The sequence below is a fragment of the Bombus affinis genome, chromosome 18 (genome assembly GCF_024516045.1).
Source record: "Bombus affinis isolate iyBomAffi1 chromosome 18, iyBomAffi1.2, whole genome shotgun sequence".
Lineage (NCBI taxonomy): Eukaryota > Metazoa > Arthropoda > Insecta > Hymenoptera > Apidae > Bombus > Bombus affinis.
Window position 1 is genome coordinate 4,585,081 of NC_066361.1, and position 12,204 is coordinate 4,597,284.

The window sequence follows — 12,204 nt, forward strand, 5'->3', positions numbered from 1 at the left end:
CGAAGGATATAAAAGGACTTGAGAGAATGGAAAAAGAACGAGACACAGAAACTAGTAAGATATTCCGTGGCATTTTGAATCATTTTATTAGAAGAGCCACAGCTAGGAAATAAGGTTGGCGAGAGTGCAATCTTATATGCTATTTCGAATATGCAATGCAACTCTCGTGCCGTACATTTTCCATCGTATGCAGTATGCAGGCAATTTTCGCGGTGAAATTCCCAAGCTTATTGCTACAAAATACTTATAGTGCAAAAACTTATCGCGGTAGTTACGTAAATTTTCACATCAAAAGAAACGGATAAAATGGATGTTAAAATACCGACAACAACTTTCGACGTTGTGAGCCACCAGCTAACATCAATTTAAACCTAGCAACATAACAGCAAAGGAGAACTTAAAAAGGAAGAGTTTGCAAAGAGTTTATAGTATAAAACGACGCATAGGGGTCATTAAGATGCGAACACCTGCGAGTTTAAAATAAAAGCAGCCAGAGATTAGAAGCAACTCCTGTTTCTCAGGCGAAATTTTCTACGTTACCAGATCCGTGTCAAAAGGCTGCTTAAAGCAAAACAACTTTTACAACTGTATCAGTGTGTTCATGAAAAGCATTGAAAAGACTGTAAAAACTCGCTTTGACACTTTACGTTGAAAAAAGAGATTAACAAAATATGTTGTCGCTCCACAAGGAGTAATTTGAAACCACGGCGTATAATAGTAGAAAAGGACACCCAATATCGTATGCTCGTCAGCCTAGTCCTTCAAAGGGCGTTTTCGTCCAGATATCGATGCATACTAGCTAATTCAATCGTGAAACACTTTACGAGCTGTACAAAGTGTTCTCAGGACGCTACAACACCATCTATTATCTATCAGTGGTTCTTCCATTGCAAATACAATACCACCATTAAACAATTCTAACATTATGCGAAATATACTTTGGAAAATGTATATATGTCCATATACACAAATAAGTTACTTCTCATTAATATTTGAATCGTATATAATAAGTACGTTCTATGTATAAATGTTACATAAAGAAATGTGTTTTATATGTGAAAGGAATTACAAGATATAACGGAACTATATAAAAGCAAATAAATGATGCAAGGGACCATTAATTTGTTGTTTAATTGCGATAAATACCGCAAGCAATCGAATGCAATATCGTGCCAATGTCAATACGATTAAGAACCACTGGTCTACATAGGAGCTGCGTCGAACTGAACATAAAGAGGCAGACAGACAGAGACAGAGACAGAGAGAGAGAGAACGCGATCGATAAGAAGTCGATGGCAAGTACAGTTTTCCTTTGGGAAATCAAAGTCGAAACTTAGGGAAGCTCGATTTATTAGTTTTTTAAGGCATAACACAACGGTTTATGTTTTCTTACCGATTTATTGGATTGGCAACTAAGTGATTGCGGATTTTGTCAATGGTTGGTATTTTCACGAGTGTGAATTGTCTCGACTCGGTGAAAGTACAAGATAGCTTTGTAAAAATCAAAATATGACGATTCTAAATTCAAATAGAATATTACGCTGTTGATCAAAAACTTGTTCCGTAGTGGTTTGTTATTTCTAGTGTTACAGAGCCATAAATTAGCAATATATAGAAAAACCAAGAGGGTTTAACGAACGTCCCGCAGGCCATCGAAACAACAACGTAGAGAATGTTCCAGCGTGAAAAAACAATAACAGCGTGGCCATCTTTGACCTGGGCCCCGGCGATATCCCCTCCATAAGAGCCAAACCCATAGTATATAAACATTCCTAAAATCAGCTCTCGACATTCTCTGTTCTAACACTTTGAACAGAAGACTAAAAAGGAAACACCTCACTGACCTCACTAAAGAAATAAAATAGTCAAATTCGAAGATGCCATCCCGCTGGGGATAGCCATCTAAATGTTATTTAGCAATTAAGTTAGACAAATTTACCAAATGTCTAGCTGAACAAATTGTAAAGTACAAATTTAATAATAAATTAAAAAAAAAAAAATACTGAACCATCACTCTGTTGGAATAGGATTCGTACAATAAATTTTACTACTAAATGTATCTAAAGTTCAATTCTTTACCTTATTTGTGAAACGTTCGAACTGCCACGCGAGCAGATCACCGGTAATCTGTCAATTTCGTGATTTCTTGTGTCTCCTACGTGACACTAGCGTAGACCTTTCGAAGGATTCTCCTTCGATATCAACTATTTCTGCGTGCAGCATCTATCTCGATGAAAGATAATTCACCATTCTACGAGCTTTCTTCGGCGATACTTTCCTCCTGTGGTGAAATTTCGAGACAGAAATAATGCTACGTTTGAAGAAGTATTCTAATACGAGGAGGGAGAAGAAAATTTGATCAACCAATGAGAATCTTAATGTACCAAAGAGGGGGAAAGTTGTTAGTAATAAAAAATGAGGCGAAGAGGCCAAAAAGGAATTACAGCAAGATAGTATAATATCAGGACAAAGATTGAAATATTTCCTTAGTAGGAATACAAATATTGAGATATGTATAATTTTGTGCGCTAGACTAGATTGGCCGCGTAATAGTGACACACGTATGTGAATATGAGTGTGCAGAAGTATGTGTGTGCGCGGCGTCTCGAAAAACAGCTGAATATAACTGTTCCGTTGGCAGTGTGGTATGGAAGATGGCGAAACAAAGAGAGTGCTGAGGCGCGTGCAAATGTATATCGACGAAGATCCTGGCAATCGTTTATTAAATAAATTTAGAACTATTTTAATATGAATTCTAAGTGTAACCCTAACGTTCTTTTACTTTTATTTCGGCAATTAAGATCCACAGTTCTCAACAATAAATATATGCTATGAACAAATTCTAAGATATCCTCGAATGAAAGTCATCTTGAAATATATAACATGTCCTAAGCTAGGATTCTAAGAATGGTAATTTTAGAACAGATAAAGTTGAAATATAAGCTGCCCAATATACACATTTGTGACGTGAACCGTTGTATTATATACATCGTAGGTACACATACGTATGCTTAGAGAGATCCAGAGGTGATCTCAGTTTTATTTAGGGCCAACTGTCACCGCTCCTTCGAGATCTCTTTTTGAACGTCAACAGCGGTTACCCTGCTTTCAGCGTACTTGCTCGATCCATCAAAATCAATTCCTGACAGCTTATCGAACCGCATCGAAAAAATTCATCTCTTGTCTCTGCCTTCTCGTTTTCTCTTTTTCAGCTTGCGTGGCACGGAGTTTCAACTCCTAAATCGAGTGTAAATGACATTTGCTTCCACTCAATGGAAAACCTTCCATAAGCTTTTCTTCGATTCTTTTAATTCAACAAAGAACACCAATTCTTCTGATATTGGGTTGGCAACTAAGTGATTGCGGATTTTGTCAATACCACCTAATGACAAAACCCGCAACCACTTAGTTGCCAAGCCAATAGAAAGTTCTTGCCAAATAGAACATCGAGGAACGTGTTAAACTCTGAAGATTTGCCAATCTAATTGATCTTTTATCTTGTAGGATACAGTAGATACGATGGAAATCTAATAAACAAAGCAGAAAAAAGCAATGTAAGTTTTGTTGATGTTTGAAGTAATGCGTAGAATGGTAAATGAAGAGGAATATTTCAGATGACCGTTTTCGCTATCAACGGAATTTCATTGCTAAATTAAGGATCTCTTAATTAGAGAAGAATGGAAGGCAACGGAGCATAAAGCTGTCGAGCAAGCACAATTTCTCCGGGCGATATTAAAACGACGCCTAATATCCTGGACGGCTTGATATTAAGAGGATGACGAAGGTGAATCCCAAAGGAAAGCTGAAATGGGGTGAAGAAAGGGATCGTAAGCCGCTTACGGTTTCACGATGTCACGAAACGAACGAGCCACCAACTGCTTGTCGTTTTAGCAGCACGCATAAACCGCACTCTACGTGGCTAGGATTTACAGATCTAGAAGGTTCTTGAAATTAGACCAACTCGCGTATACGCCTTCCATGATGCACGGATTAACTTGTTTTCCTACAAACATAAATTTCCTCCAAATTGCCAAAGTTGTTAACTAAATGATTACGGATTTTGTCAATGCCACCTATTGACAAAATCCGCAATTACTTAGTTGCTAGCCTAATATATGCATATTACTCTGTTGCTTAAACAATTATCAGTTTCACTGTAATTTCAGTATGGTATATGGTTAACTGAATTACAATTCAATTGATCTGATTAAAACACTAAAACGGCTTGATTATATAAAATAAATGCGATATTTTTTGCAAAAGTTTACGCTTGTTCTACGGTAGATCTTTTTCAGATTTTTCACCAGCGATGTTTCAACGTTTGGCTGTAACGTAAACTTGATTTTAGCCGAAGACGAAAACGCCGTTGCTTCATCGTTCGTTGTAAATTCTCCAACTCGTTAACTTTCGCACAAAATTCTTGACATTTTGTCGAAAAGTTTCCAACTAAATTTCACCTTACTACGAGTTAATTTACAAAGGATCTAACGAGGATATCTAAGTGCATATCCTTGTAAAAAGACAAGTGCCTGTTGAGAATTGTGGATCTTGATGGCCGAAATATTGTTATGGAAACATTAAATTTACACTGGGCATTAATATTAACGTAGACACATATTTATTTTATAAACGATTTCTAGAATATTCATCGATACACACTTGCACGCGTCTCAGCACCTTCTTCCATACCCGATCTTCCGTAGACTGTTAACCGACTGAACTGTTTACATTCGTCTGTTTTTCGGTCGCCGCGCACACACATATCTCCGCACACTGATATCTACATACAAATATCTCTACTACGCATTTAACCTAGTCCAGCACAAAAGCTATACATATCTCAATAGTGCCTTTCCATTAAATTGAAATGATTAAATTTATATAATAAATCATATAATGTGAACGTATGATATCTGTTATGGCATGCACATAAATATTAAATTCATTCAAAATTCACAGGTTCCAGTTCCAACTCAGACCTTAGAATCCCTTTAGTTGTCCTACTTATGGGAATATATTTTCACCCGCCCGGCCGTCTCGCTATGTAAGGATAACATGGGGCTTATTCTTTTAAACCTAACCTGTAAATCGGCTTACTTTAACGACTAGCCTTTCACGATCTTTTACATGGCGAAAGGAAGTTTTAACAAAATTGGAACGGGAAAAGACAGACGATGAAGACGGTTTTCATTATACTCGTGGATATCCTTGATCCTTAATCCTTGTGGAAATTTCACACGATCTGCTACCTTGTGCGCTACAACATGTCAAATGTAATCAGACACCACCTCCAACTAGTAGGGGGATTCCGACGCGACGAGAAGCATTAAGCTCAACAGTATGCGCATGGCTGACTAATAAAGATAGACTAATCGCGTTAAAATAGCTTATTATCTAATAATCTAATCTATTATAAACTAATTAAAGCTTTTTCGATTGCCAGCAATGAATTTATTCGTCGGACTCGATTTTATTTATGTAAATAAAATAAAAACGTCCAGTAACGATCATCGTCTCACCAATTTTTTTAGCGTCCGATATTCACGCTAATTTAAGCGATTTATTTATCGTATTTTTGTAAATTTTCGCTCGATTGTATAAGTATTTGCATGGATACAGGAAAATAAGGATCTGCAAAATTTTTTATCGGCGCGTGTCTTTTCTGGAATATTTTACCTAAACTAGAAATGAGCCATTTTTCACGAAAATGAACGGTTTTGAAAATTCTGCCTTATGGACATTTGACAGACCAAGGTCTGAACTGTAGAAATCTGCGTGAGACCGTGAACAGATGATGGCATTGGCAATGCCAATTTTCCTGCTTACCGTTTACTGATCTGTTGAGAATTTTGGATCTTAGCCGAAATAATGGTATAGGAACACTAAATTTACACTTGGAATTCATATTACAATAATTATATATTTATTTGATGGACGATTTCTAAGATATTCATCGATACACATTTATACGCGTCTCAGCACTTTCTTCCATACGTAGACGCCGCGCGCACACATGCTTCCACACACTGATATTCACATATAAGTATTTCTACTACGCATCTAACCTAGTCTAGCGCATAAAATTATACATATCTCAATATGGTCTTTGTATGATTACAGTGAGACGATCAGAAAAACAGAAAATAAGTGAAACCTATTTCAGTAATGATGATTCAGATGCATATAAAACAAGGCACACAGTAAGTTAAGAGTAGCGTGTTTTGAAAAAGGTATCTTTCAAATTCATGAGGATGTCACACATCAACAGTTGTCTGTTTTTCACGTCCTATTTCCGTAAAACACGACCCTCATTTTTGGCTTCAGCGACCTGAAAAACGCCTAATGAGAGTCAAATATTTTGCAGTCCGGATACTATACCGAGCCCGGAAATAATAACAGAACGAGATAATAGGTAGTTTCAAGGGAATAACCATAAAACATTTTATTCGCTAAAACAAGCAGCAAACGAAAAAAAATGCGAGCGATAGGTTGTATTAATTTTGAATAAAAAAAGATTTTCAATAATAATCGAGAACATTCTACATGTAAAAAGTCACGTTCAAAAGCATTCTTATTCGGTAAAAATATCTATTTTCTTCTATCCGTGAAGCATAACTCAAAATATTATTTGGTTGACAACTAAGTGATTGCGGATTTTGTCATTACCACCTAATGATAAAACCCGCAATCACTTAGTTGCCAACCCAATATATCGGTCTGCTTTTCTTCCAGCATCCGTTACAAGCGAAAGTGAAAGTTGACGAATCTATGACGTTTAGTTGTTAATAATATTTATTGGGCGATAAATAAAGACAATATAAACGTGCGAACGAGAGAGATTTTGTTCGAGAAAAATCGGAATTAGTTGCAGGATTTGACATTACCATCGAGTTATTCGAAGGAAAAATGTTTCTTGTCAAAGAACTCCGCGTACCTACTAGATCATGTTACTTTGAATAATGCCTCTACTTTGTTTATAGTCTTATCAGCTTATCTTTAGCTTGCTTTATAAGCTCCTTTTCTTCTCCCGTTTTTCAATAACAATTTCCTATCAGATAGATTCCAAGATACTTATATAACTATGTTTGTTATCGAGGAACCGATTGAATTAATTAAACATTATATTATAAATAAACATTATATCGAATAGAATTCAGTGGAAACTTTTTGGCAAAACATCTTTTTCCATTGTTTGGCGCTCCTTTTATTCCTCGTATAGGACTAACAAAGGTTACAGTTGGTGGTAGCTATATCCAGCGACGAATACATGAAACAGATCCAGAGGGAATATGAAGTTCCTAAGATTCAATCTGCGAGGCTTCCAAGGGATCATTAAGATCCCACGCGTATGACAGAATGGAGCAAGGATTCTCGCTAGTAAGCCTCTTACTTTATTCGAGAATAAAAATCGCGGTGGCATTTCAAGGGAGAAGATAGCGAAGAAGCAGGATCTCTCTTTCTCAGGTTTTTAAAGCCATTACTCTCCCTTTATTCGTGGCGGTTTCGCGCGGAACCCGCTGCTACCAAAGGAAAGTGCTTCCTTCGACTAGCAGGGAATTAGGGCTTTCAAGAAGCAAAAAGAAAGCATATCCTAGATCAGAGAATGAAAGAGGAATTTTTCGCCGAAAATGTGATCGTGGTTACGCTTTTGTTGCCACTTTTCAAATATCACACCAGGAAATTGCCTCTTAACCTCTACTTCCGAGTAAGTTAAACTTAATTTAACTAAAGCTTCAATGTTTCAGCATATGACTGTAGTTCGAACCGCACCTAATTCTCTTTGACAACTAGCATAGTTATTAACGTGTGGTGGATGGTTAAATGTGTTCCTTTAAATGACGACACGAATGAATACTCGTGATGGTCAAATATATTTAAAATCGTTCTAAGTACAGAATACAGAATTAATCGTCGTTCGCTCAATGTCGCTCGTATGCTAGGTAATGCTTACTGAATGCTCGATAGAGAGCGTGTTCGTTTGTTTATATTGGTCGGGGAGTAACGGAAAGTTTGAATTCGACACCGGTCGACGGTTGCACGTAACGGCGATACTGTTTTGTCTGGAGTTTGTTTACTTCTAAATCTTGGACACCGAAACGGTGTTAATACTCCGAGGCAAAACATGAGTCACTCTCGATTCGAAGCGTCCTATGACTCATATGTCGCTACAAACGTATCAAGTTTTCAAGAGCGAGGAGCTGGTTAGCACGCGATGCAAGATGACGAGAAATTTCATAATAAAATAAAGGAGGAAAGGTATGACCGCATTACGACCTCGTTAAAATAATTTAAGTACCTTGAGATCAGAAGATTTAACTAGCAATTCCTCGAAACTTCGATTATTAGCCCATATTCCTTGTGACATAAGTTGACTCGAAGCAAGAGAACAGCGGACTGCGTTTAATTAGAGCAATTAAATTGAAATAGGAATTTCCAGTAAATTATACTGCGACGCGTCTCTATAGTCTCACTGACGCGCTATTATTATGCGAAAGCAGCCTGGCGACCCGTCTTCTGCCGGAATTGAATTATTGATTTCGGCCAACGAATCGCGAACAAAACATGATGAGAGAATAATACGAGTTGATAAATATTCATAGGTTACAAAGAGAAAAAAATGGAATATCATGAAATAAATTCGCGTATCAGTGAGAAATAGAAATTTAAACGAATGAGCTGGCAACCGTTCGATTACAATTCTCTCGTTTTATCGAATTAATTCCCAGTTGCAACTGTTAATCCTTGCGTAGCAAAACACGTACAAAATATGTTGTGAAAATAAAGATTACAGAAATTAACTGAAACAAAATGGTGGAAGAAGCAAGACAAATAAATGTATTGGCTTGGCAACTAAGTGATTGCGGATTTTGTCATTACCATCTGATGACAAAATCCGCAATCATTTAGTTGCCAACCTAATATATCGAAGAAGAATAATATAATTGTTATTAATAAAAAAAATAAGATAAAAACTTGAGTATAATTTTTGAAAAAGATGCAATTAAATGCTTTGTAACAGATGTTTTTTAACGGGAAAAAGAAAATGGTAGATGATCGATGGTTGATGTCGCACTTGACTCAAGGTAATTCGGAAAAGCAAAGTAATCGTTGAATGCCGTGCTCAAACGAAGTTATTTGCACTCTCTACAAACGTACCGGTGCTTATACCAGAGACCATTTCGGAAAGGTAGCTAATGCCAGTTGCATATTTCACAAGGTACAACCATATGTTCATTTTAAGGTATACATTTTAAAATAAACATTAGCTTACCACAGTACAGGAAGTTCATTTGCCATTAATTATTTGTAACGCGGTTACGACATTCGTAAAATTATCACGACGCAGCTGTACTATGTAGGTTTATTCAAGTATAAGGTTGGCAACTAAGTGATTGTGGATTTTGTCAATAGGTGGCCTTAGCACGTTCCTTGGTTCTGTCAATGCGTTCAAAGCACCTAAACTATATTCTTTTCTTGTTGTTCGAACTTCTACCTTTAATTTAGTAGAAAAATTGTATCGATTAGTTATTTAGTTTCGTTTTTATCCCAATTTAAATATGGAAGAGCAAGACGCGGATTTCAGGCATATTTCATTGTATTATTTCCGAAAAGGCAAGAACGCATCCCAAGCACACAAGTTATATGCCATATATGGGAATGAAGCCTTGAAAGAGAGGCAGTGTCAAAATTGATTTGCCAAATTTCGTTCCGGTGATGTTTCACTGAAAAATGCTCAACGATCTGCTCGTCCAGTTGAAGTTGATGAGACCCAATATCAAGGTCATTATCGATTCAGATCGTCATAGCACAACGCGTGAGATTGCAGTGAAGGTCAATGTGTAGCATACATGCATTAAAAAAAAAATTAAAACTGGTTGGCTATGTCAAGAAACAGAAGTTTTATGAACATGGAATTATGATACTACCCGAAAGATGGCAAAAGGTCATCGACAAAAACGGACAATACCTAATTGAATAAAGTTATAGTCCTAAGCAAAAATTTTGTATTTTCCTTCTTATTTAAAATACGCAATTATTTAGTTGCCAACGCGTTGCGAAATTCGTGCACTTTTTAAGATTTCTAGAAAACATGAGACAAGAGTAAAATTCGATTAAGTAGATAAGTATAATTAATCGATGTGGAGAACGAATCGTTAGATGGGAGATTTACATAGATCAAAGAACCTCGATGAAAATTATTGCAATCTCGCATTATCATTCATATAATTACGATAAGAATTTAATTAACTCGTGAAGCATCCGCTCGTGAATGAGTAATATATTACAAAATAACGAAGCGGGATTAATCCGCGAATATGACAAGCATAATTATTCATTATTGGATAGCGCAGCGTTGATCGATCGCTAGATTCTAATTTTTAATTCGAGTTATGCAAATTTTTCGTTAATTAACCGTGTCTATCGCGACACCTTCGTTCTTTCGTCAAACTAAAATAAAAATCTCTACAAAAGTTACTTACAGAACGCGGATAAACTTTACGTATCCACACCAACGTTTTTATAGTTTTAATATTTTTATATTGGGTTGGCAACTGTATTGGGTTGGGTTTTATATTGGGTTAGGTTGGCAACGGATTTTATCATTAGGTGGTAATAACAAAATCCGCAATCACTTAGTTGCCAACCCCATATTTAAAACCGCAAATTATCGTTTTCTCGGTTTCTTTTCTACAACTCATTCTTAGGCAAAGGCTGCAACAATAATTATTAAGCAATTCGAAGCTTAGTCAATTACTAAACTAAATTAAGACGCAAACGTACGATTCACGTTCATAGTTCTAAGTAGCTCACAGTGTCCCTAAGACGATTATCTATTGAAGCTAGACGTACAACAGGTTGCAGGGTTATTTCCATTTCTACTGTGGCTTGCATTTATTCGGCCTGTATTTCAATATAAACAGACGTCTTCAGAGACATTATCGTTAAAACCGGAATTTATTTTTCATTGTATTTTGCGTTAAAAAATGATCGTTGTAATTCTAACTGTAATCCTTACCTTGCTATACCATTTCACAATGGCTGATGATGATAAATGATAAATTGATGGATACTTCTTCAACGACCTACCCTATGAAAGAAGAAACTCGCATAGGCGTCAGCGTAAATGACCCCGCGCTTGACAAATGGCGCGAGCAGAACTGCCACGTGATTATCAAATTGCTTGCTCGCGTGCTGCCAACTATCGATCAATTTCTATATTGCCAGGTATCAAGATCAATTGCACGATGGATTGAACATGCTGCCTCCATAGATCGGAATATTTGTTCGGGCAGTCTCGCTTCGTCAAATTAATACAAAGTAGATAACGGAATTTCATTTCATTTTGGTTAACACATTGTTGACCGGTCACGAGTTAACTCGTGTTTTCATGGCCAAATGTTACCGACCGGCCACGAATAAACTCGTGATGCGCTTTTTTTCCGTATTAGCGTTGTTTTCTCAGTGCGCTGTTGGAGATGATACAGTGCAATTGTTGGTCAGCATACCTCAAGCTGTGTCTCTCGCTTATAAGACCAATGAAGAATCTTTCAATGAATTATATATTTTATCTGATTGTCTGATTGATTGTGGATCAAATTGTAGTAACTTGAACCAAATTGAGATGATACTATTTCAAAAAATAGTGCATCTGATATTAGCCCACCAAAATATCATTAAACCTACGTGCATATTACAATACAATAAGCGCATGAAAGAGGTATATCGTGCAGATCAGTATTTGGAGAACAGCAGTATTTTAGGAAAAACTTTAAAGTGGTCCAAAAAATTAGCATTTTTTCCGATAAACTGCACCTTGCTCGATGCATATAAAACGTACTGTACCTATCTGCCAGAAATGGCTCCTTATTATAATGATGCACCCTTCAGGCTTTTCGGACAACTAAGAGACCAAGTGTTGAAAAGATAGTCACTGGTAGAAAAACAAATCCGACTAAAGCGTGTAGAGTATGCTGTTCAAAAGGAAAACACAGCGAAACTAGATATATTTGCAAAAGCTGTTGTTTACCATTACACGTAGGTGATTGTTACACTGTTTATCATAGGAAAAAGAAATATTAAAAGTTGAATAATAAATAAAATTTATTAAAGTTTATTTATATTGTTTTACTTGCACATCCAATTATGAAATAATAGCTGTTGACATGAGATAAATTCTCAGTACAATTGCCGGTCAACAATGTG

General features: G+C 36.5%; 1 protein-coding gene and 2 long non-coding RNA genes across 11 annotated transcripts in view; 1 reads left to right on the top strand and 2 right to left on the bottom strand.

Annotated features, from left to right (window-relative positions):
• Positions 1 to 5,512, top strand: part of LOC126926566 (uncharacterized) — a 56,312-nt gene extending 50,800 nt beyond the window's left edge. For 4 of the 5 annotated variants that reach the window (XR_007714678.1, XR_007714675.1, XR_007714676.1 and 1 more), the window contains 3 exons: positions 3,505 to 3,554; positions 3,615 to 3,941; positions 4,296 to 5,512. This is a non-coding gene — a long non-coding RNA (uncharacterized LOC126926566). The remainder of the gene's footprint in view (positions 1 to 3,504; positions 3,555 to 3,614; positions 3,942 to 4,295) is intronic. The other variant, XR_007714677.1, reaches the window with a different exon arrangement.
• Positions 1 to 12,204, bottom strand: part of LOC126926551 (latrophilin-like protein LAT-2) — an 81,358-nt gene that overhangs the window by 55,372 nt on the left and 13,782 nt on the right. The window contains exon 1 of one of the 5 annotated variants that reach the window (XM_050742916.1): positions 9,272 to 9,312. The exons of the other annotated variants lie outside the window; for them this stretch is intronic. Coding sequence (XP_050598873.1) covers positions 9,272 to 9,297 — 26 coding nt within the window. The 5' untranslated portion in view covers positions 9,298 to 9,312. Of the gene's footprint in view, positions 1 to 9,271; positions 9,313 to 12,204 lie in introns of those variants that run through there. 5 annotated transcript variants of the gene reach the window in all.
• LOC126926572 (uncharacterized) lies at positions 4,596 to 7,249 on the bottom strand. Its single transcript, XR_007714683.1, has 2 exons — positions 5,983 to 7,249; positions 4,596 to 4,677 (listed from the first exon to the last, which is right to left on the bottom strand). It is a non-coding gene; the product is annotated as an uncharacterized LOC126926572 (long non-coding RNA).